The 27,509-nt window shown below is 51.5% G+C and overlaps 1 protein-coding gene across 4 annotated transcripts; it reads left to right on the forward strand.

The window, feature by feature from the left end:
- The first annotated feature begins 537 nt into the window (after positions 1–537).
- Fgr (FGR proto-oncogene, Src family tyrosine kinase) lies at positions 538–21,212 on the forward strand. 4 transcript variants are annotated; one of them, XM_047517867.1, is made up of 13 exons: positions 538–693; positions 8,395–8,457; positions 9,398–9,633; positions 10,159–10,261; positions 11,404–11,502; positions 15,131–15,234; positions 15,710–15,859; positions 16,846–17,001; positions 17,093–17,272; positions 17,802–17,878; positions 18,154–18,307; positions 19,168–19,299; positions 19,396–21,212. In XM_047517867.1, exons 3-13 carry the CDS (start codon positions 9,411–9,413, stop codon positions 19,602–19,604), a joined length of 1,587 nt encoding a protein of 528 aa, XP_047373823.1. In that variant the 5' UTR covers positions 538–693; positions 8,395–8,457; positions 9,398–9,410; the 3' UTR covers positions 19,605–21,212. The 4 variants fall into 4 exon arrangements, with proteins under 4 accessions (XP_047373823.1, XP_047373828.1, XP_047373825.1 ...); XM_047517872.1 differs by having other exon boundaries at positions 9,401–9,633; XM_047517869.1 differs by lacking the exon at positions 538–693 and adding an exon at positions 7,694–7,796.
- Positions 21,213–27,509: the final 6,297 nt, after the last annotated feature.

A 27,509-nucleotide genomic window follows, 5' to 3' on the forward strand; every position in this document is an offset into this window, starting at 1 on the left:
TGTGATCCTAGCCTGAGAATGGATTCCTCTGAAAAGCAGTTTCTTAAGGACAAGGTCTTCCCTGCTCCCCACCTCCTAAGGAAAGGAAAGCATGGTGACAGGATCCACGGTGGCTCTGGTGACAGCAGTCTGAGGTCAACTGTCTTTGAGAACTTGTGTAAGGTCAGTTCTGATCTGGTTCTCAGTTTTCCCAGCAGGAAAAGTGGCGTGTGTGGTGTGGGTGGGGGAGCTCAGTGACAGAGAAAAGCGACTATAGCTCTCCACTACAATGATTCTAAATGAAGGTGCTTCTGGGGGTGAGGAACCTGTCCCTTTGGAGAGGGAGCTTTGGGTGGGCAGCGCAGAGCGTTCAGGTCTGAGTGTGGAGCTGGGGTGCGGGCAGGCGGGAGGGGACTGGGAGAGCAGACCCCCGGTAACCCAGGAAGGCGGGAAGTGGGGGCGGGCGGCCCTGAATCTGGGGCCCCTCCCTGCTGCGGGCAGCAGGCTAGGGGATGGGGCGTGACTGAGAATTCTCCCCGCCGCCGCCACCGCAATAAGAGAGAAGTCCAAGGCGGCTTCCTCCTCTCTGCCCAGAAGGGGCAGCGGGCAGAGGCGGGCAGCACCCCACTTCTCCCCTACGTCAGCACTCGTGGCTGCTGGGAACTGGGGCTGGGTCGCCCCAGGTCTGTCAGAAGCGGGCTCCCCTGGGACCAGGTAGGCGGCCGTGACAGCTAGGGGCTGGGAAGGGCAGGTGGTGTCCCGCCTGCGCCCGCAGTGACACTCTAGAGCGCCTGGGGACAAGCTTGAACTTGGGGAGGAGACTGAGGGTGCTGACCACCAGGATACCACCTCGAAAGAGCTTAAGGAGGTGGTGGATCTGCAGAGTGAGACTGAAAACATCTGGGGGAAAGAGCTGAGAAAATATGGAGAAAGCAAACTAAAGAGATCCCCCAAAAAAGGGCTGATGGGGAAAACGGAGGGCATCTATGGAGTGAGGTCGCTAGACTTTGGGAAGAGGGCAGAATCAAGGGAAGGGACTAAGGGTACCCCCGAAGGGTCTTGGGGAGAAACTGAGGAGACCTTGAGAGTAAGAAACTGGGGAGGGCTGAGAGCTCTGGCAAAGGAGGTCTAGGTGGGCGCCCTGGGAGGATCAGGTGCGGGAGTTCACGCGAAGGGAGTCAGGGAGAACGGTTTGTGGGATGCAGTGCGAGGCGCAGTCCCGGGGACCCAGGAATGTCCCCGGTCCGGAATCGGCCAAAGTCGGGGAGAAGCCCATGGCCGGCGGGGCAGGCGAGGCTGCCGCGACTGCAGACCCCCTACCCTCCCGCCCCGCAGTGGTGGGCGGGCTCCGGGTGGCGAGGGGACTCCTTCAAGGCGCTAGAGGCGTGGGTCCCAGCTTCCTGGGGAAGTCCCCGCCCTCAGCAGGGATGGGCCTCCCTGGGTGCCTCCTCCCCGCCCTCAGTAGCGGTCTTGGTCAGCATTCCCCTCGGGATCCGGGAATTGCTGGCAACCTCGACGGAAATCCTGCCTTTGACCGCGAATGCCCGGAGGGGCTGTTTCCATGGCAACTAGAGGGCGGCGAGGCCAGCGGGCGCTGGGTCACTGCAGGCTCGCTGCTGGCGGCCCCCTTTGGTCCGGCTTTCGTCCCTGTTTTGGATCCTCGGTTGGGGGTGCTGCCAAACCGAGCAGTGAGGAGATGACATTCAGTATTCAGGGATCCTGGGGTGAGGGATCTGCAGTCTCAGCGAGCAGGGTTCTTAGCAAGATTGGTCTCCTAATTGATGTGTGACTAAAGGCAAGTTACAAGACTTCTCTCAGTCTCCTTTTCCTCATTTGAACTGCACGGAGAAATTATTTCTCTCTCTTGTGAATCACCTGCAGAAAAGCAGTTTTTGTTTTGTTTATGCTCTACTGGAGATTGAACCCAGGGCCTCAGGCATGCGAGGCTAGAGCTCAACTTCTGAGCTACATCCCCAGTCCTTTTTATTTTATTTTGGGACAGGGTCTTGCTAAATTGCCCAGGCTGGCCTGGCTCTGGAACCCTCTGCCTCAGTCTGCCTACCAACTGGGGTTACAGAGAAAACACTTCTGCTGAAGGGGTTAAGGGTCATCACTGACCCAGTGTGACATCCTTCACCTTCTCAAAACATGAAGGGGGAGCAGAAAGCCTGGGTCTTACTGACAGCACCTTCAGGGACTAACAGCACACAATTGGCATTTAATAAATAAGTGTCTGTGGATCTGTTGAGGGTTCATGCTGGGGATCCCAGCAGGGTTTGGGATCTGTTCCCACCCTCTATGGTTCCACGTCAGGGTGGCTGCCCCTCAGACATGAGTCTCTCAGGGATCTTGAGGCCTTTGCATCTTAGGTCTGTGGTGGGGATGGAAGAGCAGGGCTCTGTTGCCACTTCATGGATGGGCAGATGCAGGTTTGGGAGTCAGTGACTCACAGGGCAGCACCAGAGGCCCTGAATCCGGGATATCTCATGTTAATATGGTGCAGGAGGTAGCCAGAGCTGAGGCCTGAGTCCTCATTCCATTCTTGATCAAGCTCTTATGGCCCTCTGGAGAGGGGCATGGTGGACTGGGGAGGAAAAGGTGGGGCCCATTTAGCTCCTGCTCCTCAGTGGGTGTGAAGCTGTGAGTGTTAGTGTGAGAGTGTTAGTGAGTTTGATTTGGGCTTTGAGTGAATGAGCTCGAGCCTGGGAGCTTATGCGTGGGTGTTTGGGTGTTCTCTGTAGCCACCTGGGGCCCATGTGGCAAAGGAAATGACCAGACTTTGGCACGCTGGGTAGTGAAGTCCAAATCTGGAGAAAGAAGCCTTCTCCGTACAGAGCAGACTGGGCTGGTCAAGATGGGAGAGGGCAAGGTCCCTCCCACCCTACCCCTGCTGGACCCCTGCGCCCTGGGGGGCGCTTCCCATCTGGCCACCTGTGGAACCTAGATTTGATTCCCTTAGTTCCCCATCAACCACTCTTGGCTCCCATTTTCTGAAAATCCTGGGTCTTAGGCCTGGAGATTCTAAAGACCCCTCTTTTAGAGATTGGTGGGCAGGTTTTCAGGAGAAAAGAACACTTTTACCCAGAAGAAGTGGAAAAAAACTCAGCTTCTACCCTCAGGACCCTGTGGAGGGTGGAACTATTGTTTTAGAGAGATCTCACTCACACACACACACACTCTCCCCTGGCCTCACCAGGGGATAGAGTGAGTCTCATGGGGCACGTCTTGACCCCTGCACATTCAGGGGTGGGGAGACTGTGAGGTCTCAAGAAAGGAAGGTGTGAGAGAGAAGAGGGTTGATGAGAAGTGAAGGCCTCAAATGAGGGAAATGGGGGCTCAGTAAGGGCCCTTGAGTCACGTGGATGGCAGGACTCAGTCAAAGGACTGCAGGTGAATATGGAAGCACTCACTGAGGGTTCAGGGCTTGGTGAAGGACGGGGGATTCTGCAGACCTTAGACTTGCCCCTCCAGCCCAGGCCTGCCCCCGCTTAGCCAGGAGCCTGAGGACAAGCCGGAACTCTTGCAGGAGGTGGTTTCCTGCCACTACCCCAAGTCCCAGTTCCCTTTTGGTGAAATCCCCAGCATGCTGGGCAAGCTCAGCTCTCCCACCTGACTTGGGAACTTCTCTTTCTTCTCAGCCCGGCCTAACCTTGCACTCTCACCTATCCTCCCATTACCCTCCTTCTTCAAAGGGAAAGGAAGGAAGTGAAAGTTCACTAAACACCTACTGTGTGCCTGTTACGTCAGGGGCTTGATAGCATTTGATGCTCAGGTGGAACCCCGTAAGGTAGAGATCTGTATTCCTGTTTTATAGGCAAAGAAACTTCAATTCATAGCAATGAATTGCCAATGTCTCAACCTAGTTGTCAGGTAGGAGTAGACTGTGAGCCTTAATCTGTCTCCTGATCCCCAGGTCCTTGGCACGGGTTGAGAGGGCAGGACATCACGTGTCTATATCAAAGCTTTGAATGCCGTAGGGAATTATGGTTCTCAAGAAAGGATGGGTGGGCCTGGGGCTTCTATGTACTACAGCAGGGGTGAGTGGGAGGCAGTTCTCCCGCTGGGTGGTTAACTGCCATGTAGCATGTCAAGGATGATGTTAACTGTTGACCAGGGACTGAGTAGGGAGAATGACATTCACCACTCAGCATGATTTTGCTTGGGCTTTGGAGATCAGCATCACAATGCCAGGAACAGAACTCTGGACTGAATTAGTAGTCCTGGCTTTGAATCTTCTGCCTGGCTTTGTGACCTCAGGTGAGTCACTCCTCACCTGCACAAAAGAGGAGAGCGGATTGATAAGTGTCCCTGGGAGCCATGCTACTCTGCTATTGGTGGTCTCAGCCTAACTTAGCCACTGCAACTAAGCAAGAGCTTTATCTGATGAAGTTCTCACAACAGTTGTGCACAGAAGTGCAGACAAAGAAAACTGAGGCTCGGAGGGCTTGATGTTCATCTAAAGAATAGACCTAGGGAGGGCCACCCGGCGTAGGTGTTGAAGTGGAGGACCACCACGATCTAAGGTTGGACTTCAGCTCTGATACCCATAATCTGATTTGGATCCTGATGGGGCTCTGAGAACCTATTCCTGTCAACCAGATGTTCAAGGGACATACTCAGGACATGGGGTATAGCTCAGTGGTAGAGCATATGCTTAGCATGTGCTTGGCCCTGGGTTTGATTCCCAGCACACACACACACACACACACACACACACACACGCACACACACAAATTCACAAATAAACTCGTCACTGAAGTGCCCAGAATGCTGGTGGCCGCTCTTTGAATTGCTCCCTTTCTAGTGTCAGCAGGCAGCCAAGTTCAGGGTCTCCAAGGAAAGGGACGGTGCAGATCAATTTCACTCTGGACCATAACCAGAATTTAGCGCATATAGCACAGGGTCTAGCACACAGTGGGCACTCATAAAGTGATACACATCCTTGCTTCGACTAGAACAGTGCCTAGGTGGGCTTTGGAACCAAAATGATTGACTTCCTACTGGAAATGTAATCTCGGGCAAGTTACTTAATGGCTATGCCTCAGTTTCCTTATTAGATTAAACATAAAACCTACCTCATAAGGTCACCAACTGAGATCATGCATAGGAATCGCTTGGCATGATGCCAACCACTGTGTACATGTTTAATAAATTAGCATATTTTTATGAATAATGCCTGCTATCCCAACTTTGAAGAAGTCTGATCACTCCCTAGAGAATTGGTGGCCTGAGAGTTGGCATCAGAGCAAGGGGCAAAGAGTCCTGGAGGCTATTCTCATACAGATGCCTAAGCAGAGAGAACACGGGCTGCTTTCTCTAGTCCTGCCCTCTCCATGCCCCCACCCGCATCTCTTTAGTTTTCTGTCTTTGACCTTTCTTTTCATCTCTGCCTTTCTCTTTTTCTGTTTCTGTCTCTCTCTTTTTCTCCATTGCTCTTCTTTCTACATTGCATTTCTGTCTCCACTTTTCTTTTTGTATTTGTCCCTGTTCTTTCTGGGGGTGATGGGTGGGAGCCGCCTGGCACTGGCTCAGAGGAGCTGATTCTTTGCATCCCTTCCCAGCTGGGCTCGGCCTTCAGAAAGACACTTTAGTAGCCTTAAATCAGCCATGGTGATTTACACCACGGACATCAGCACATGCTACAAATCAGGGCTTGGATTTCTGTTTTGTTTTTCTGAGAGTCAGTTTACCAGCACACCACACTGCGTTTCTTTGTCTCTGTTTCTTCCTTATTTTTCTCCATCTTTCTGTCTCTCTGGCTTTCTCAATTTTTTTTTTTTCTTTCTGTAGCTCTCTCTCTCTCTCTCTCTCTCTCTCTCTCTCTCTCTCTCTGCCCACTCCACCCCGGCTTTCTCTCTCTCTTTTGCTGTCTTTCTCATCTTTTTCTCTCTGACAAAAATGACATGAGCATAGTCACATGCAGCATGTCCCCTCTCTGGGGCCCTGCAGATGCCACACCCTGTGTCCCACAGCCTCTCAGCCCCTGAGAGCTGGTCCCAAGAGCCAGGCTCAGATGGCTCCCCTCAAGTCTGGGTGTGATAAAGCCCTGAAAGCTGCCTGCTTCTGGCTCTGGCCAGATGTCAGCCCTGCCAGGGCTCCTCAGCCCACAGAGCTTTTGACCTCAGAGACTAAGGGTCTCGTATCCTACCTCCATACCAGGCATGCAGAATCTGCTGCCGATAGAGAGATGTTGTGGCAACATGCACTTGAGTATTATTTGGAAGTGACAACAGTGTAGCTATGTGTGGGGCTATCTCAAGGAGAAGGCTATGTGATCTATGTGTGTCCTATGGGGGCTCTGAATTTGCACACAGTTGTAGGAATGGCTGCAACTACCTATACCTGTGACAGATAATGAAGAGAATCAGTTGAGAACTCAGATTTTGGAGCCAAATCTGTGTGATCTTGAACAACTTTCTGAGCCTCTCTGTGCCTCAGTTGCCTCATCCATAATAAAAATACTTAAAATTATAGCGTGTTTTTGAGGACAAAATGAGGTGGTATTGGCACAGTGCTTAACGTAGTGGTGGCTACTTAGTAAATGCTATAAATTCCATATTTGCTGGCCATCTTTTTTTTTTTCCCTTTGGTATTGAGAATTGATCCCAAAGGCACTTAACCACTGAACCAAATCCCCAGCTCCCTGCCTTTTTTTTTGAGACAGGGTCTCCCTAAGTCTCCTAGGTCCTTACTAAATTGCTGAGGCTGGCCTTGAACTTGTGATCCTCCTGCCTCAGCCTCGTGAATTGCTGGAATTACAGGTGCAGGCCATATTTACTCTTGTGGAGAGGCTGTGTGTATGTCTACGTACAGATGGATGAAGGCCGAGGTTTGTGTATATGTGGTGTGAAAACACTTGAAGATGTACGTATATGGGAATCAGTTCCGAGGAGCTCAGAGTTTGTATGATGTGTGTGTAGCTGAAATAATGTCCAAGAAGATGTCAAGAGGCCTGTGTGGGTCGGCGTTAGCTTGGTGCAGCTTTTGAGGTGTGTGTTTGTCTTCCTCTTACCTTGTAGCCCCATCTCTCCTCTCACCTTCCCTGAAGTCCCTTCAGCTTGGTCCTAGATGTCAATCCCCTCCTCCTTTATTCTCTCCCTGACCTTAGCCAGCCTGCATCCTGGCCTTTTAGACATAGTGGTTTCACAGGAGAAGGGTCCTGGGTGAAGGCCTCAGCAGGGGCCCAGCGAACCTGGGCTATTTTAGGGCAGACCTCTCACCACAGCTGGCCTCACAGTTCACCACATGGGTGTCACCCCTCACCCCCGACATGGGAGAACAGTTCCAGTGAAGGGTGAGAGGGGCTGGTGGGGCTCGGGCAGAGGTCTGGGTACTGTTGTGACAGAACTGTGGGCAACTGGACCTGTTGGATCCACGAAGGCCTCCTGTAAAAGGTTGGTGGTTCTGGACTGGAGGGCAGAATCCTGAGAAAAGAGGAAGGGTCTCTCAGTATAGGAGGGCAACCGGGGAGCCAAGGGAGGCAATTAGAGGCTCCTCTCTCCAAGATCTTCAGGCCCCTCTGGGGGAAACTGGGGTTCTCTGAGATGGCCCCACCCTACAACTCTTCATTCCTTTTACATCTTGGGAAACAGAGCCCTCTCCCCAGCTAGTTCCTCTCTGAGTGTTGCAATGGCAGAATTTCTGGCCCGGGGGGGTAAGGGGTGCGAGCTTGCCCAATGACTTGCCTGCCCTGTTGCTCAGAGGACACCATTGCTAGGGAAGGCTTATTTCATTTGGGGAGCTCCCCAGGGGACTATTGGCCCTAACTTCTGCCCCGGACCTTTCTCTGACGTGGGGTTAGGAGTGGAGCTCTGGAGGTAGGTGTCTGCTTTTGTTCTGGAACCAGAGATCTTAGGGCTGCTGGGGTTTGCCCAGCCCAGACTGGGAGCAGAGGCCCAGTTCCAGGGAAAGGCTTGATTTTTAGGAGACAATGACGGGGAGCCTGTGAGGGAGCTGTAGAGAGATGGGTCTAAATACAAAAATATGAGCGTCTGAGCGTGTGAGTCTGTTAACCTGGGAAACATCCACGTGCACACGCATGTGGACGTGCGTGGGGGCTGTCGTGCATCAGAGCCTGGGCTTGTTCGAGCTGTGCTGGTGTGTGGCGGTGTTGGCAAGCACACTCAGGCAAGCATATGCTGTGAGCAGTGTTGTGTGACTGTGTGCTGGTGTGTGTGTTCATGTGTTGGTGTCAGGTGGGTCTGAGTGTGAGAGAGTCGGTGTAGGTGGTGTGTCCTACGTGAGAGGGTGGATGTGTAAGTGTACCAGGGGTGGTGGGAAGGAAAATGAAGGCAGAAGTCATGCTGAGGCGGAGCCCAGGCCTTCTGGCTTCCTGAAGAGGGCAGGAGCTGGGCAGCTGGCTGCCAGGAACATTGGCAGGGCCCTCATCTTTCATGCCTTCTGTCTCGCCCTCAGGTCTCCAGCCCCTCCCAAGGACCATGCAGCAGCCCCACTGACCCAGGAGTCAGGGCCTGTAGGGTGAGTGGGGGCGGGGAAAGGACTAAGGCTTTTAGGGTCAGGAAACAGGGTGGGGGTGGCCTTCCTGGGCCCCACAACCGCCTCACAGCCCCCTCCTCCTACAAGGGCCCTGTTGCTAGGTAACGGATGGGGGAGCCAGAATGAGGCAGCTTGAGAGGCCTGAGGCTGGACCCACGACAGGAAATGGCCTTGATCCCCCTCTGCAGGGAATCTCCAGGTGCAGGCACACAGCCCTCCACACACTCACACACAAACCTGCAGACAGAAAGAGAGAGAGAGAGAGAGAGAGAGAGAGAGAGAAAGAGAGAGAGAGAGAGAAAGAGAGAGAGAGACTCACAGATGGGCACACACAGAGACAAGCCTTATAAGCTTCCACCCAGAGCTATGTACATGGTCACAGACACACAGACCAGAGACGACATCGCATACAGACCTGTGAATGCGTGCACACACACACACACACACACACACACATACACACTCACACACTCATATGGATGGGCACACACATAGCCAAACACACCTGCAGACCTTTACACACACTTCTGTACACACCAACCTGCCCACACAGACGTTCACCAGGAGCCACATACGCACTTAGAGACACACAAAGACACATGCCCAAGCACCCTGAAGGAGTGGCAGAAACAACATTTCAAAGCAATAGGAGGCAACACAGCACCATCCTGATGTAAAACATCAGCCTGAGAGATGTGGGCTGGGGGGTGGTGACAAGCACTGAGGAGACGCACGAAGGCAGACCCAAGCGTGGTCCTGCTGCACCTTTACCCCTTATGAGGGAAGCTCCTCATCCAGGCCCTAGAGGGGGAGCTGGGTGCCTGTGGGAGTGTGTGTGCATGTGTGTGTGCCCTTGCACACATGTGCATAGGGGGGTGCACCTGGCAGGGGCCCCTGAGTGAGGCACGCCCCCATTCTGCAGCAGGGTACCTGGAATGGGCTGTGTGTTCTGCAAGAAGTTGGAGCCGGGGACCACCAAGGAAGATGCTGGCCTGGAAGGGGACTTCAAGAGCTATGGGGCTGCAGACCGCTATGGCCCCGACCCCACTCAGGCCCGGCCCGCATCCTCCTTTGCCCACATCCCCCACTATAACAACTTCACCCCTCAGCCCGCCAGCCCTGCCTTCCTCGATAGTGGCATCATCAGGGGTGTCTCAGGTGAGTTCAGAGGGCTGGAGACAGGTGCTTCCTGGGTCCTGAGAGAAATGGAGGGAAGGGGAGATGTGGACTTCTCCTTAGAAGCTTCCAGACTGATGTGGGAGGTGCAGCTCTCCTCTCAAGCTTACCCAGGTGGAGGGAGTGTGCATAGCCCTACCCTGGAACCCCAGTCTGAGAGGGAGATGGAGCTCTGTTCTCACCTGAGAGAGGCACCCCAATGCAGATGTTTTTGGCCGCTCAGGTGCCACTTTCCAGGTGGGGGGTCTTCTTGGTGGGGAAGAGGAGGAGTGGGCAACTTGGCGACTCCCCATGGTGAGAAGCGCATGAAGCTGTGCATCCTGAATCCACGTGGGGGCCAAGTGGTGAAGCTCAAGTTCAAAATCCACCGACCTCCGAAGGCCTTTGGCACCCGGGGCTCTGAGGCCGTGGGGAGGCAGAGCCTGGCTGGGGAATAGGGATTTCGGGTGCAGCTCCCTTGGTGCCCCATTCTGTTCCCTACTCTACCGAGCAACCCTGACACTGCAGGGACGGGGGTGACCATGTTCATCGCCCTGTATGACTATGAGGCCCGGACAGAGGATGACCTCACCTTCACCAAGGGCGAGAAGCTCCACATCCTGAATAACACGTAAGTGACCAGGCCACCTCGCTCAGGACTGGACTGAGAGCAAGACCCCGAGAAGAGTTCTAACTGGTCCCTGTATTCAGAAAGCTTTAGACAAGTTGGGGACACATATACAAGACAATAAAACCTCTGGATGAGGGCAGGGGGTGCAGTTCAGTGCTAGAGTAAGTGCCCAGCATGTTCAGGGCCTTACATTCCATTCCAGCCCTGCAAAACAAAACAAAACAAAAACACTGGGTGATCACAGTGGCAGAGGTGGGGTTAATCCCTCCTACCGAGGTGGAGGCAGGAGGGTCACAAGTTCAAAGCCAGCCTGAGCAATTTAACAAGATCCTATCTGGAAGGAAGGAAGGAAGGAAGGAAGGAAGGAAGGAAGGAAGGAAGGAAGGAAGGGAATTGGTAGGCTGGGAGTGTAGGTCAGTGGTAGAGTGCCCCTGTGTTCAACCCCCAGTACCCCACACAGCCAAAAAAAAAAAAAAAAAAAAATCTGGGTGAGTGCTACCTTGTGGGTGGAGGGAACATGAGGAAATATGGGCACAAAAAGAACAATAAACTTGGTCTCCAGGATAGTAGTGATCAGGGCAGGCTTCCTGGAGGAGGAGATTTTAAAGATGAGATTAGAAAAGTTAATGGACAGTGAAGGAAGAGGTGAAAAAGGAGGAGGAGAGTCTGAGAATAAATGATAACTTCTGGAAACCACCAAGCAGTTAGGTCTAGGTGGATCATACATACTGAGATTTAGGAGCTGGGAGTGCATGTGCCAGGCCCTGGGTTCCGTCCCCAGCACTGGGAAGGAAAAAAAAAAAAAAAAAAGAATGAGTTGTCTGAATTTTATCTAGAAGGAAATATATAACCATAGTGGGGGAGCTTCAGTGGGGCAAGTGACCTAGTCAGCGACTCACTCCTGCCTGGCCAGGAGCAAGAGGAAAGAACGGGAGGTCCAGATGTCCTCAAACCGATTCCTTCTTCAGGGAACAGCTCTCCTGGGGCAACCGCGGTGGCTGGGGGCAGAACAGACCCAGAACAGTCCCCCTGAGGGGTTGGCAGTATCCAGTCAATCAGTGTGACCCTGTCTGGCCCCAGCGTGCCCCAGGGGTTGGAGCTGCCCCTGACTGTCCCTCCCCCACCCCCTTCTGTGCCTGCAGTGAAGGTGACTGGTGGGAGGCTCGGTCTCTCAGATCCGGACAAACTGGCTACATTCCCAGCAACTACGTGGCCCCTGTGGACTCCATCCAAGCTGAAGAGTGAGTTGGGAAGGCGGGGAGGCCAGTCCTATGGACAAGACCCTGGAGTCCAAACTCTGAGCCTGCCCTTTATCTACGCCGTTATAAGGTTACCGTGGGAATAAAATGAGACAATAATGAGGAGAATAATAGTAAATAATGCATATATAGCAGGTCCTGTGTTCTGGATGCTCTTTAAAGTGCTTCTATTATTATCCTATTTTACAAATGAGGAAGCGGAGGCTCAGTGTCCACATGGCTGCCCAAGTTGACATGGCTAGTGAGCGGCAGAGCAGCTGTATGAAGCCAGGTAGTCCTGCAGTACTTGCTAAGCATGGTCCACATGGCCTCTCAGAGTGTGTGGATCTGAGGGTGTGGCTGGGTGGTACAGCATACCTGAAGCCCGGAGCTTATCCCCAGCATCATATATTAAAACAAACAAAATAAAATCTATAAAATAGGGACTATGGTCTTGTTCAGTGGTTGAGTAGGCATGAGGCTAAACAATTGCAAGGAAACGTTCCTTAAAGTTAATTCTATTAAGGAGACAGAGAGCTGGCATCATGGCACACAGCTATAATCCCGGCCACTCGGGAGGCTGAGGCAGGAGGATCACAGAGTTCAAAGCCAATCTCGGCAACTTAGTGAAGCCCTGAGCAACTCATCAAGCCCTATCTCTAAACAAAATACAAAAAAGGGCTGGGGGGTGTGGCTCAGCGGTTAAGTGCCCCTGGGTTCAATCCCCAGTACAAAAGAAAGGAGTCAGGGAGGAGCTGCAGTGTAGCCTAGGGGAAGAGCACCTCTTGCTTAGCAGGTACCAGGCCTCCCTGGGTTCCATCCCCAGCAACACCTCCCACAAAAAAAAAAAAAAAAAAAAAAAAAAAAAAGAGAGAGAGAGAGAGAGACAGGGAGTTACCATTCACTGAGTACCTTTAAACGCTTGAGACCCTGCAATAGGTACTTTACCTAGCTTGATTCTTTCAGTTCTCACAATAACATTATTGATATCATTAGTGTCCCTGTTTTATAGATCGGGACACTGGGGTTCGTAACAGCTTTTTAAGATCTATCCTCATGGGTGCCATACATTTATGAGAAAAGAAAGGATAGAAGAGTCCTTGCAGAATGGGAATCCCCGGGACCTGGCGATTGATTTGGTATTTGCCTGGGTGGGGTGGGGGTATCAAGGGTGACTCCAGGTGGGTGGGGACGCCAATGCTAAGGCAGAGGACAAAGGGGCAAGTAGAGGTAATTGGTTATGGGGGGACATGTTGGATTGAAGTTTAAGAGGAACACTCTGGTGGAGGAGGCTGCCAACAATTAGAATAGATTGTGCTTTGTATGGGAGGCACCCAGCCCGTGCTCAAAGCCCAGAAGAAGGTCACCTTTTCCTAATTGGCACTTAAGATTCCTTGTTTGTGTGCTGTGGCCCTTGCAGATGGCATACCTGGGCTGGTAGAAATGTGGGATTCATCAGAGTAGAGACGATAATTAAAGCTGCACAGGAGGGTGAAGGAAGAGGGAGGAGGCTGAGAAAGAGATTGGCCCTAGGATCCAAGTCTGGGGAAAGCAGCCCTGAAGGAGAAGGAGCCATTGGAGAAGAGAGGAGAGACAAGCCAGGCCAACAGCAAACAGCCAGGAGGGCGAGATGTTTCAGAAAACAAGTGAGAGTGTCAGAGGATGCCAGTGGATTTGGCAATGGGAGTGACCTTGATGGAGATCTTTCCTGTGAAGTGAGGGCAGAGGCCAGACAGCAGAGCCTGGGAGGAGTGGGAGGCTAGGAAGTGGAGACCCAAGTGTGAAGTAGCTTTCAAGTGAAGGCAAGGTGAGAAGACTGAGAGGAATTTTGATTGGACTTAGAGCCAGTGGCACACGCCTATAATCCCAGCAACTCGGGAGGCTGAGGCAGGAGAATCGCATGTTCAAAGATGACCTCAGCAATGTAGCGAAGCCCCAAGCAAATCAGACCCTGTTTCTAAATAAAATATAAAGGAGGACTGGCTCAGTGGTTAAGCACCCCTCGGCTCAATCCCCAGTATTAAAAAAAGGAAAAAAGAAAAGAAAAAATGATGGGGCTTAGAGCAGTTTCCCTTGGGGAAAGCAGAAAGGGGCATGTGGGCTGCTCATGGAGGGCGGGTTCCTCACGCAGAGGGAAGCACGGGCAGGGTCCAGAGAACAGCGGGTGAGGCCTTCTGGGGAGGGTTAGAGGAGGCGTGAAGGAGAGGAGGGGTAATGATGCAGAAGGCGAGGTTTGGGAGGGTCCTGGGTACACGTCAAGACTTCTGAGAAGTGCCCAGTGCAGGCTGTGGTTAAGTGCAGTGTCTCGGTTAAGAGCACAGGCCCCAGAGCAGACAGCTTGGGTTCCTATTCCGGCATCACAGACCTCAGGCAAGTTGCTTAACCACTAGGTATCTCGATTTCCTCAACTGTTTAGCGGGGGTTAATATTAATAGCACTTACCTCGCAATGTTATGAGAATTAAACGAATACGTGTATATGTATGAAGCAGAACCTGACATGAAATAAGATACTGTTTATTAAGGAAGTAGCTAATGTCATGGGTGGGAGTGGGAAGAGGGCTTTGAAAACACTTGGGACTGTGTCTACATGGTCCTTCAACAATTCCTCCTTCCTCCTCCTGCCTTCCCTCCTGGACACACCATTTGGGAATACCTCCCCTGTCCCCCAAACTGCACCCAGCATGAAGGTGTGGACTCTATCTCCCAGAGTTCACTGAGACTTCTACTTCCCTTGATTTGAAAACTGTGCTCCTTTGAATTGAGCCCAAACGGTCACAGGTCTGCCAATCTAGTGATCAGATCACATCCAAATCTTCTATGGCCCCCGTGTCACTTCTGTTCCCCCAATAGACTTGCACAGTTGGTTTAGGGCTATAATTGAATTCCAAAATGAATCCCCAAGAGAAAGCAGGAGTGGGTAAGGCCTGAGGTCGAAGATGAAACTTAGGACAACATCCTAAATTTAAGAGAATGAGAGGAAAACAGCAGTCAGGAACTGTCAGAGGAGAAGAAAAAGCAAGAGAGGGGGTTCTAGAAGCCAGAGGAGAAAAGTATTTGGAGCTGGGGTTGGGGAGGCAGCTGAGAGATTGCTTGAGATGGTGGGGAAAGAATTAGGGTGGGTGGCAGAGGATTTTAGGTGGAGTACATCAGCCAGCCCCGTGGGCAGGTCACTTCCCCTCTGAGCCTCAACTTCCTCATGAGAGAGTTAGAGCACAGAGATGGACTAAGGGAACCCTTCACACCCTGATGAGATCACTGGGGACTTGGTTCTAGCAATTTTAATCCAAGAGATACTTAAAAGTTAGAGAGGAGGGGCTGGGGTTGTGGCTCAGTGGTAGAGTGCTTGCCTTGCACATGTGAGGCACTGGGTTCGATCCTCAGCACCACATAAAGATAAATAAGTAAATAAAAATATTAAAAAAAAAAAAGAGAGAGGAGAAGCGTAACCTTTTTTGGGTACCTATTATGTGCCAGGCATTTCCTACTCCTCTGCTCTGTGATCTTGATGCCCAAGCCATCAAGTAGGTGTTTGAGCTCCATTTTACAAGTGAGGAAATTCAGTCCTGGCTCATGGGGTGGAGGGGAGTTTGAAGGGACTGTACCTGATTCTTGCCTGTCCTTCCCAACAGGTGGTACTTTGGAAAGATCGGGAGGAAGGATGCAGAGAGGCAGCTTCTCTCACCAGGCAACCCCCGAGGGGCCTTTCTCATTCGGGAGAGTGAAACTACCAAAGGTGGGGGCTGCACCACATGCCACTGGCATCTGGGAAGCCCAGCCATTAGGGCTAGGCTAGGATTGGCGGGTGGTGCTTCCTTCAGGGACAAGACTGGGACAAGTAGAGAAGCAGAGCTTAGCCTGGCCCTGGGTTCTAGAGACATGGCCATCATACTAAAGAGTCCCAGCCTCAGCCAGGCATGGTGGCACACACCTGTAATCCCAGTTGCTCAGGAGGCTGAGTCATGAGGATCCAAGTTCGAGACCCACTGGGGCAATTTAGAGACCCTGTCTCAAAATAAAATTTTAAAGAAAGGGCTGGAAATGTAGCTCACTGGTGAATGCTTGCCTACCATTTGCAAGAGGCTGAGTTCAATCTCCAGTACAAAAAACAGACAACAACAACAACAACAAACAGTTCCTGTCTTTGGGGCCTCTTCCAGCTCCCAGAATGAGGGAGAGGACCTTGGATCCAAAGTGACCCTTCCCCACAGGTGCCTACTCCCTGTCCATCCGTGATTGGGACCAGAACAGAGGCGACCATGTCAAACATTACAAAATCCGCAAACTGGACACTGGCGGCTACTACATCACCACAAGGGCCCAATTCCAGTCAGTGCAGGAGCTGGTACAGCACTACATTGGTAAGCTGGTGCTTCAGATCCCTGAGCAAACCAGTTGATGCGCTATTCCAATGGAGAGACTGAGGCTCAGAGAAGGGGAAGTTTTCCCAAAGCAATAGCAACCAGGCCAGGACTAGAAGCCACATATGGAGGTTCCCAGTCTAGGACCCTGCTCTGTGGGATTCAGAGGAAACCGAGGTACAAAGCCCCACCATGGCCAAGTAGCATCTCCTAAGGTCTGAGCAGGGAATTGGCCACTTTCTTGTCTTAAGGTCTAAATCTGGAAACTACTGAAGGTGAGTGATGTCTTGAATGCCCCACTAACGCACCAGGGCAGGAAGTCACCATCACAGGGCCCTGAACAGGGGTTGACCAGCTTGTCTGCACTTCAGTGAGAAACTCTGGCTGCTGAGGGGAGCTTGGATGCCAGGGGACAAGGCAGAAGGAGGGGTCTGTTAGAAGACAGTGGTCATTCCAGGTGAGAGGTAATGGTGGTCAGATTTAATCAGTGGCAGTAAAATAAAGAAGCGGACAATTCTGAAGTTGGAGAAGAGACAGAAAAAACTCCGTGGAAAACTGGCTTTGGTATTGAGGAGAAGGTGAGAGTCAATGCCCAGGTTTCCACCTTGATTGGTTAGGCCATGGAGGCCCAGGGAAGGGAGTGGGCCTTTTGTCCACAGCTTCACCTGGAATCCCAAACCCCATTTCCAACTGTCAGAATCCAACCTTATCCTTAAAGTCCCAGCTGAGGCCACCTCCTAGAAAAAGGTCCCAATCCTTATAGGGATCATCTTTCCCTCTGGGTGCCACTCCCTTCCCTGGGCACCAAAATGTTTATACCCTCAGCAGGCTGAGTTGCCTTCTGTCCTGGACTGGAACCTCGCCTGTACCTAGTTATTTATGATTGACTAACCCTGAGATCTGGATGCTGGGATGGGGTGACATGGGATGAGGAGTGTGGGGTATACTGGCCTGTCCCTGACCTCCCTCTATCTGCGCACCTGCAGAGGTGAATGATGGGCTGTGCCACCTGCTCACAGCGGCCTGCACTACCATGAAGCCACAGACGCTGGGCCTGGCTAAGGACGCCTGGGAGATCAGCCGCAGTTCCATCACGTTGGATCGCCGGCTGGGCACCGGCTGCTTTGGGGATGTGTGGCTGGGTACGGAGCTCCCGGGAGCTGGGGCCAGGGGCTGGGGCGAGGGCCTGGGCTGTAGGAGAGCGGGTCTTGACAAGACGCCGTCACCGGGCAGGCACGTGGAATGGTAGCACCAAGGTGGCAGTGAAGACGCTGAAGCCGGGCACCATGTCCCCGAAGGCCTTCTTGGAGGAGGCGCAGGTCATGAAGCTGCTGCGGCATGACAAGCTGGTGCAGCTGTACGCGGTGGTGTCGGAGGAACCCATCTACATCGTGACGGAGTTGATGTGCCACGGTGAGAGGCAGGGCAGGAGGCGGGGCCCGGGAGGCCGGGAGTTGGTGGGAGGTTAGGGTGGGGTGGGACAGGGCCACGACCTGGGAAGGGACGACGGACAATGGGCAGAGTCCTAGAGAGGAGCTGGAGTACCCGAAACCTCGAGAGTGCTGGATTCCCTGCCAGGCCAAGTTAGAGAAGGCGGGGCCTGGGGCGGGGCGGAGCCTCCGGCGCGGGGTGTGGTTAACTGGCTGGAACGAAGGCAGGATCCGGGATGCGGCAGAGTCCAAGTGGGCGTGTCCGGGGGGCCCAGGCGGAGAAGAAACGAGGTGTGCACCGCGTCAGTACAGGGGCTGCACCTGGGCGAGTCACAGGGGAGTCGAGGCATCCGGCGGGATCCTGAGTCGGGGGTGGACCGATGGGAGAGGGTTGGGAGCAGGAGGCTGGGCCAGGCTAGATTCGGTAGGTTCGGGTTTGGGGCGCGAACAATCTAGAGAAGGCCAGCCTGGAGTAGGGTCTTGTGGCTGATTTTCTGGCTTCTTCTTTCCAGGTAGCTTGCTGGAGTTCCTCAAGGACCGGGAGGGCCAGAACTTGAGGCTGCCCCAGTTGGTGGATATGGCAGCCCAGGTAAACTGGACCAGCAGCCTTTGTCTCTCAGATCTCGCTCCTGTTATCTTTCCACAAATCCTAGTGCCTTTAAATACCTAGCCTACCTTTGGAAGTGCGGCCCCGCCCATTGCATCTGCTGTGAGACCCGAGGCAGGGCGCTGCTACTCTTCTGGGTCTCAATATCCCCATCAAAAGGGTGGATTTTTCAGATGGTTCCTTACCCCTCACCCAGGGTATGGTGTTATGAGTCCACATGAGCTCCCTTCTCTCCACACCTTATCCCCCATCACCAGGTAGCTGAGGGCATGGCCTACATGGAACGCATGAACTACATCCATCGAGACCTGAGGGCAGCCAACATTCTGGTTGGGGAGAGGCTGGTCTGCAAGATTGCTGACTTTGGGCTGGCCCGCCTGATCGAAGATAATGAGTACAACCCCCAGCAAGGTGCTGATCTTCACCCCATCTCCCTAGAGTTTGCAAAGCTCCAAGAGGCTGCCATGGTTCCCACATACTCAGGAACCCTTCCCCACCCGATGATCAGGGACACTCCCATTCAGATATGTTCAAGAGGCAATTCAGGGTTCAAATCCCAGCTCAGCCACTTTCCAGACATTGTGGCATGAGCAAGTCATCCAACCTTTATAAGAATATAAAATGAAAATATTCAGACAACAATAAGTTGACAAATATTTACCAAGCACCTACTATGTGCCATTCACACTACAATTCTTAAGCTAGAGGCAATAGGATGTATTAGTGTGAATTCTGTAGCCAGAATTCCTGGTATGAATCCCAGCCACTTGTTGGCAGTGTGAGCTGGGAAAGTTACTTTACTCAATGCCTCCTTTTCCTCACCTATAAAATGAGGGCAATAATAGTATCTACGTCATGGAGTTTTCATGAGGGTTCAATGAATTAATGCATATATATCACCTAAAACAGTGCCTGGGGCTGGGAATGTAGCTCAGTGCTAGAACATTTTGCCTAGTGGCCCTGGCTTCTCCATCCCCAGTGGAAGAGAGAGCAAGGAAGGAAGAATACACAACAGTGCCTAGCACATAGTAAAAGCTAGGCACATGTTAGCTGTTATTATTATGAAAAAATATTACAATGTTTATAAAGTGCTTAGCAATGTACTAGACACATAGACACATAAAGGACTAGATACCGGGTCCTTTCTACTGTGTTCAAAGACCTTGTGCTCAAGGTCCCCAAGATCCCTAATTCTCAAATCCCTATTCTCTTAATCCAGCTGTTCCCAGGGATCCCCTCACTGACTTTCCCTTTTTCTCCAAACTTTCCAGGGACCAAGTTCCCCATAAAGTGGACAGCTCCAGAGGCAGCCCTCTTTGGCAGATTCACCATCAAGTCAGACGTGTGGTCCTTTGGGATCCTGCTCACTGAACTCATCACCAAGGGCCGAGTCCCCTACCCAGGTGCGCTGGGGGTTGGGGGATGGTCCCAAGGAAGGGTTTCCTCCTGGCAGTCCCTTTGGGAGGGGCCAAGCCCCCTGACAGAGCACCACCCCACAGGCATGAACAACCGAGAAGTGTTGGAACAGGTAGAGCATGGCTACCACATGCCATGCCCCCCAGGCTGCCCAGCATCCCTGTATGAAGCCATGGAACAGACCTGGCGTCTGGACCCAGAGGAGAGGCCCACTTTTGAGTACCTGCAGTCCTTCCTAGAAGACTACTTCACCTCCACAGAACCACAGTACCAGCCTGGAGACCAGACATAGCCTGATCAGGAATCAACCACCTCTCTGGGGGTGCCTACCACCCTTCACAAATTCCCAGGACTCTGGTCCCAAAGCCTCCAGGCTTAGAACCTTATAGACTCCGAGCATGTCAGAGGACAGGTGTTCTGATACCATCTAGGGCAACCCACTCATTTTACAGATGAGGCAAATGGAGGGTAAGAGCTCATCCCTCACCCACTTTGACCCCAAGCACTCTTCTTCCCCTTCCCACTTATATCTAAATCTAGGGCAACCCACTCATTTTTACAGATGGAGGAGGAAATGGACGCTCAGAGCTCATCTCTCACTGACTCTGACCCCAAATGCTGTTTATTCTTTTTCTACTTAGGATCCTGTGTGCCCCTGGCCTCTCTCCCCTGCCTTTCAAAGATGCTCACACCTTGTCTAGTAATTTATAACATTGGATTTCCCTTCTCTCTCTGGTCTCCAATCCTTGCTTTCCTATCCTCCTGTCTTTCTACTCTGGTCCAGGCCCCAAGCCTTTGTCCCCTGCTCTCAATTCTCTTGTAAATTAGACTCAGGAATTCTTTGCTGGATTCCTTTCCTGCTGGCTGGCTGCTGTGTTCCAGAACTGGGGTCCAGGCACAGATATGAGGGAGAGAGTTGCTGAGGTCGCCTCTCTGAATAATGTGTTTATTGATTATGTAAATGAGGAAAGTGACGATATGAATCCTTAAGCCATGAAAGTTTTCTGAATCTTCCTTTGGAGCCTTGGTGGTCAGTGAGAGGTGAATAGGACAGATTTGGCTATTGGGAGCAGGAGAGAAAAGTAAGAGATCCCTACCACTTGACAAGCATAAGGCACACAAAGTTTTAGGATACCCAAAAGTCCTACTACTCATTCCATGTGAACTTAGGATGAGTTGAGAGATGGACAGAGAAGACAGGCAACTAGAAACAGATCAAATGTCCCCTCCAATACCAATATGGCTTTCAGTCTGTTCACAATGGGTTTGCTAGTCGTTTACCTGATTCAGAAGATTTGCCACTCATCATAGGCACATTGGGACAACCTGAGACCTTCCTAAGAGAGGCAGGGGAAGAGATCCCAAAGGACCCTCTGCAGCTCTTCTCCAAAAGAAGGCGGAAGGAAGAGGAGAGACCCAAGGATTAGTCTAACTCAATGGATCTCACCAGGGAGCTTTTGGAAGCAGTTTTGTATGTTACAATGACTGAGGGCTCCTACTGGCTGGGATCAAGGATGCTAAACAACCTGCAGCGCACCTGTGCAATGACAAATTGTCCCACCCCCTATGTCTTCCTTTGGGAAACCGGCAACTGACATGCCTCCTATGGAAACAAGGGAACAGGGAATAAGGATTTCCACTTCTCCCATCAGGAAATGTTTGTTGACCCTGTGACTTATTAAGGAGGTGAGAATCTGCTGCAATTGGCAAACAGTTACCAGTCATCAATTGCTAAGCCAAACCCTGGGAACACCAGCACAAATAAGACCTGCCTCTGCACTGAAGGAGTTCAGTCAGGCTGGGGAGAGGTAATAGTAATAATGATAATAATAACTCATTTATTAAGTGTCTGCCTGCTGAATGTCATCTGTGTTTACATCAAAATTGTTTTGTCATGGAATCCAGTCTTGAGCCTGTTTCTGTGTTAGCCCCATTGGTAGATGAGAAAACTGAGGCTTAAGGTTATGTGATGTACCAGGATCACACTGCTGTATGTGATACAGAAGGCCTTACACCAATGCCAAGGTCTTTCCACTAGACCTCACTGCCTCTAGGCTGTGGGAAGACAGTATATTTGGGGTATGTGCGTGTATTTCTTTCCCAGTTATTGGCAGAAATAGGCCCTGGAAATCTCCCCAAATTGGGGACCCTAAAGGAAAGGGGGACAAGGCAGTCAACGTGACTTGAGAGTTCCCTGTGCCTAGCCCTATGCTGGAGGCTGTTGAATGGGAACAAAAAATGAAGTCCAAGTGGCTGCTCGAGAGGTTGTCGTAAGATTGGGAGACAGCTCTGCAGACAACTCAGGAGCAAACTTCCTGAGGGCCATAGACTCTGACCATCCAACTCACAACAGCCTGATGTTTCTACCTGCCTTTGAGTATGCAGATAAGAGCACACCTCTGGAGCTGTAGTGCCTGGTGTGACTCCTGCCTCTGCCTGGTGATGTGATTTTTTGCAAGTATTAATCTCTCCAAGCCTCAATTTGCTCATCTGTGAAGTAGCAACAAAATGCTCCATACACATTAGCTCTCTTTGTCCTCACCATTTACACACTGTTTACGCTGTGCCAGGCATCCTGCTAAGTGCATGCTGCCATCTCTTCCTCACAGAACCCTAGGAAAGAGAAGGCTGTTCTGTCTTCACTTTTGCCAGTAGTGAAACTGAGGCACAGTGAAGGAAATCAACTTTTTCAAGGCTGACAGGGCATAAGTGGCAGAGAAGGAGCCTAAATCAAGTATTCTGGCCCCCAAGCCAGTGCTTTTAATCTCTGTAGTCTTTCTGTGCAACCAGAATATTCTTATCTGCCTTCTGGGGTTCTGCCTTCTACCTGGATGCCCATGTGGTTCCTGTGAAGGCCCAGCAGGGCAGTGAACCATCTGAAGTTCATAGGTCCCCCACTGTTCTTCAGCACACCAGAGCTCCCTGTGTCTACAGTTCCCCTCTCTCCCCCTGGAGCAGCTGAATGAATCTCCCTTGCTCCCCCATTTCCATGCAGCCTTCTGTTCCCTTCAGATAGAGCACAATGCAATTGATTAGGCTTCTGCTTTCTCAATTTCAATCACATCCTCGCCCTGCCTCCCTGAGATTACAGGCGGGTCACCTTGATTGCGGTTTGCACCGTTCACAAAACTCTTCGGTCGTTTACAAAACCATCTCTCGCCTCATTCACTCCCCCACCTGGCTCTTCTCCTCCATGATGCATGGATTTTACTGGCTTAAGACTCAAAGGGCAATTTTATTTCCGAGTTCATGCTGGGGGAGGAGGACACCTAATTGACAAATGCTGGGTGTTTCACATGCATTGTCTAATTTGATCCTCACTGTGAAGCAGTGCAGAGGTGAGATTATCACCATTTTATAAAAGAGGAAATGAAGAGTCTGGGAGGCTCCAACACTCACCCAAGGTTATACAGCTGGATAATAGCACCAGGATTTGAACTCAAAATCTCATGCTCTTTATTTCATAGAGAAGCATGGGAAAGTATAATACTGAGTTGGAGTCAGGCCCAGGGAGATAAGAGCCCATGGTGCAGATAAGAGCCTAGGGTAGCCCCATACGTGCTGAAGCTTATACTCAAAAAAGAACTAAATCATTTATTAAATTCACACATATTTAGTGATATCTCCTATAGACTGGTCCTATCAGAGAAGCAGAATAGTAAACAATTATAATACTTAGGGGCAAGGTCAGTCTGAGAGCGAAGGGCAATTTCTTGGAGTATGTGAAAGAAGAGTTTGCTTAATGAAGCAGAGAGTGAGGTCATCTTTGGCTGAAAGAACAGCCTGTGTAAAGGCCCAGAGGTATGGTAAAGCATGACCCATTCATGCAAGGGCAAATAATTATTTACAGGAGGGTGGAGTGTGCTGATGAAGCATGGAAGAAGGTTGGAAGACCAGAAGTCAAGTAGAAGGGGGGAATCCAGGTGGGACAGCCCATGAGTTGCGGGGAGAAGTCAGAAAAAAGAAACCTGGGGCTCCCAGGACCCACTGGGGAGTCTATCCTGAGTGCCACTGCTCCAGGACTGAGTTAGGTGAGTCCTCTATCCACTCCAGGGATTGTCTCCCAGGTACAGAATAGAAACCTTCCTCCCACACTTGTCTATTACACACTCACACTGCCTGGATGGTCCTGCAGTGGTGTTCTCTCGCTCTCTAGTGGAAACTTTGGGTACTACACCAAAAGTGCAGCAAACTTCCCCCTGGGATGGGGGGGCATGTCCCTTCAGAAACTTCCCATCCCAGGATAGAGATATAACACAGTTCCTTCTCTCAGAGAGCACATAGTTTAATGGTGATGAGGATTCAGGGGTCTGACACAGTCAGAAAATGACAACGTAGGATGTGCTGGGGAACGGGGAGGGTCCTAACAACTGGACAAGGGGAAGTCTGGAAGGTTTCTCAGAGGAGGTGTTGCTTCACTAAAGAAACACCCTCCCCAAAAAAGTAAGAATTTGCTTGATAACGAAGCAAGAGGACATTCCAGACCGGAAAGAATTAAGTGAGCTCAGAGACAGGAAATGAGGCTGTGCAGGGAGTTACAATTAGATAGGTGTGACTGGACTATAAAATTTGAGGGGGGATAGTGGCTAAAGAGGAAAATGGTGAGGTACATGGGGTCTGGTTGACCATGCACTTGGCTAGAATTCTAAGCCTCGGGCAATGGGAAGCCACTGTAGGGTTTTGAGCAGGAGAGTAACCAGGTTACATTCACTTTTCAAATAGAATCCTCTGGTGACCAGCATGGAGGAAGAATGAGAGAAAAGGCAGGAGAGGGGACACCCCTCTTGGACACAAAGAATGACACCAGGTCACATTCATAGAAGGACACATGGCTTTGACCAGGCCTGTGAAGCAGACCTATCAATATGCTCGATGACACCTACAGACATATCAGCGGGGTCCTAGGCTAAGCACTTACAGACAAGCATGTGCTGATATGCAGTCAGATATGGAACTCAGGCCATGAGTAGAAATCAAAGCAAGGACACACATTTATCCCCAAACACGGGCCAACAGCCAGAACCGTACACACCCTGATGGACACAAGAATTCACACACATGCAGTGTGGCTGTCAAGGGCCCTACCCTGCCCCCCTCTGTCTTCCCCAGGTCCCTCACCACCTCTGGCAGGAACAAAGCTGACCTCTGCCCTCTGGCCTCTGGCCTCTCCTCCCACACCCCCTGCCCCAGAGGGAGGAGCTGTTTGAAGTCTGGGCTGCAGCTGGGGTTTCCTGTTGCCTGGAGGAATGTGGGAGGCCTTGTACAGGGGAGGGGAGAGGGGCAGACCCAGGAGGAGGGCTGATGGGGGCTTGGGGGCCTTAGTCTCCACTGTACCACAATGAGGGGGGCTTCCTGCTTTCATGGTCTCTTGGGCCCCAGCTCTGAGCTGTTCCCATCTAAAGGAGGGGAAAACCAGGGCCATAATGGCTCCGGTCCAATTGTCCATCAGCCTCATGTTCTTAGATCTGTAGCTCAGTGGCTTAGGATAAGACTTCAAGTTCTCCAGGCTTCATTCTCCTCTTCTGTGGACTGGGCTGAACCACTCTCTAGTATGTGGGCTGAACCACATCTCCCCTGAAGCAGTCCCAAGAGTGGGGCCAGCCCAAGAACTTCTGGGTTCAGGGAGAGAGATACTGCCTACCCAACGCTTACTTCATTCTTCCCTTTCCATGAACCCCAGGGCCCTGGCTTCATGCTGCTGTGACTCGTTAGTTGTTATGATGATGATGATGATGATGACGATGACTTAATAATTTCTCCCTATCCCCTCGCCAGTTTCAAAATGTTTCATATCCATATGCTCAGTTAATCTTCTCTACAATTCTACCTCAATTTCACACATGGGAGACACAGACAAGTTCAGGACACATGACAAGTAAAAGCAGAATCGGGCCCAGTTGTCTGGTTCCCAGTCCACATAGCCTCCAAAACCTTACGCCCCACAACTCTAGACTTCCCATTGCATTCTCTAGGGTCTGGCCATAGTATCTCTTGCTTAGAATGAAACAAAAGTGGCTCAAGCAAGTTGAGCCCAGAAAGGGATGATGCAGAACTCTGAACAACTGGGTCTCCTCCCTCCATCTCCTCTAGCCCACAGCTGCTGAAGCAGACATGGAGATTAGACACTAGGTGGCAGCAGCAGCCCACAGGAAGACTCCGCTTGGCCTTTAGGGTACCCCAAATACAGTTTGGAGAGGATCCGTGGAAAAAAACAGACCCCAAATGATAGGGAGACTTTGTAGTACTTGGTTTCCAGCGATTATGAACACCTCTGAGGCTAATGGCACCCACGCCGTCTGGGGAGGGGGCACCTGAAGCAATCTGCAGTAGGAAGGACATGCTTGGAAAAGCCTAACTTCTAGTCCCCTCTCATTCATAGGGCCATGGACCTTATTATCTTTTCCTCAGCACTTCGTCACTTAAACCCCCTCTTTCTTTGTCTTTCCCAAATTCCCCTTTGTTCCAATTTACCTGGGGCTCCCTACCTACTGGAAACCCTTCTGTATTACCCAACCCCAAACTTGATTCAGACTAAGTGGGGTCTTCACAACTTGAGATATAGACTAGTGGATAAGGATAGTGTGTGAGGGGGTAGGATTAAAGAAGAGGGGATCTGGGCTTCTCCAGCCTCCACTCCCACCCACTGCTAAAGTCTGTCCTGTGTAGGACCAGCTAGGGCAAGATGCCAGAGCCTCATCTATAACTCCAGACCAGCTTTGGGACTGTGAAGGACCTCTATCAACTTTAACCCTGGCTTTTACTAATATCTGACTTTATAATACTTCCCATTCAATGAATGAATCTTTGAACCCAAAGCCTAGCTTGTCTGCAAGGAGGAGCTGCCGAATGACTGCCTTTCCAGCTGGCCTTGCCAGTCATAATGCCAAATCAATAGGTGTACTGTTTACAGCCTTTTGCCTCTCCTATTACTACTGCCCCCCTCAAAGGATCAACAGACAATCCCCCCAGGTCCTCTCTTTTGTCCTCTAGGGGTTCCAGACTGTCCTATGGGAGGGTTTTGGGAGGGTTGGGGAAGATTGAGAGAGGAAGCTACAGTAGGCAAAATGTCATCACTTGTCTTTGTCATACGCTGGCCAGCAATCTGCAGGCCAAAGGAGTCAAAAACAGTGGGTCTAAGAACAAGGGCATTGCTGAAGGAACTTCAGACATGGGGTAGGATGGACTAGGCCAGCAGACACAGGACAAAGGAATGGGGACAAGTAGTAGGACCAGCAAGGCTGGTGTTGGTAGACACCCGAGGACAGGACAGTGACCATGCATCATTCATCCCTGTGTCTCCTGCAAGTCCTGCATACTTCAGTTAACATTGGTCCAGTTGAAGTGCCAAGGGAAGACAGATTCAGGGAGAAAAGGTCAGTGTGGGAGGGAGGACAACTCCCTGCCGTAGCCCAGGGGTTAAGCACAGGGGCTCTGGAGTCAGCTAGATTCTGGCTCAAATCTGGCTGGGTTCACCCACTTTCTAATTAGGGGAACTGGGCCTCAGTACCCTCATATCTAAAATGGAAATGATAGCAATGCAGCCTTCCAGGGTTGTTGCAGAGCTCAAGAGCCCTGCGGTGGCCAATAAATGGCAGCCACAGCAGTTCAACTTCCAGGGCTGTCCAGCCATCTCCCCGGGGTTAGAGGCCCTCTCGGCAGCGCACATTCCCATCTGTGGGATAGGCCAGGCAGGGGGCCTGGAGCCAGGGGCTGGAGAACAGATGTGACCTGAAGAGGAGGTAGGTGAAAGTGCTGAGCCCAGCCCCCCGCCACAGCAGGAGCTCAGAACTGTTGAATCTGAATCCTGCTTCCTGACGCAATTGCTCAGTCGAATTCAGGAGGGAGGGAGTACTATCGTTGGATTATCCAGGGGTTTTGCGCCCTCGCCACCCTTGAACATCTAGGGAAAGCAGGCGTTGGAAGGGCTAAACCCAAGGATCAGTGTTTCAGAGAAGGGGTCACCAAGAGCGGAGGAGGCGCTGGCTGGGGCTTTGAGGTTTCTAGCGTGCCTGCTAGAAACCCTCGCTTTTATTCAATAGGAAACCTTTACAGAAAGGGAGAAAGTCCCTAAATTGAGAGCCTTCTCCTCTCTCCTCTTTCCCTCCCACGTAATTGGGACGCCCCAGAAAGTCGCAGCCCCTTTGGCTAGTCCCCAGATTCCCTATTCCACTCCCATTCCATTCTCAGACCCCGCCCC

The sequence above is a fragment of the Sciurus carolinensis genome, chromosome 1, assembly GCF_902686445.1.
Source record: "Sciurus carolinensis chromosome 1, mSciCar1.2, whole genome shotgun sequence".
In the NCBI taxonomy this organism is placed as follows: Eukaryota; Metazoa; Chordata; class Mammalia; order Rodentia; family Sciuridae; genus Sciurus; species Sciurus carolinensis.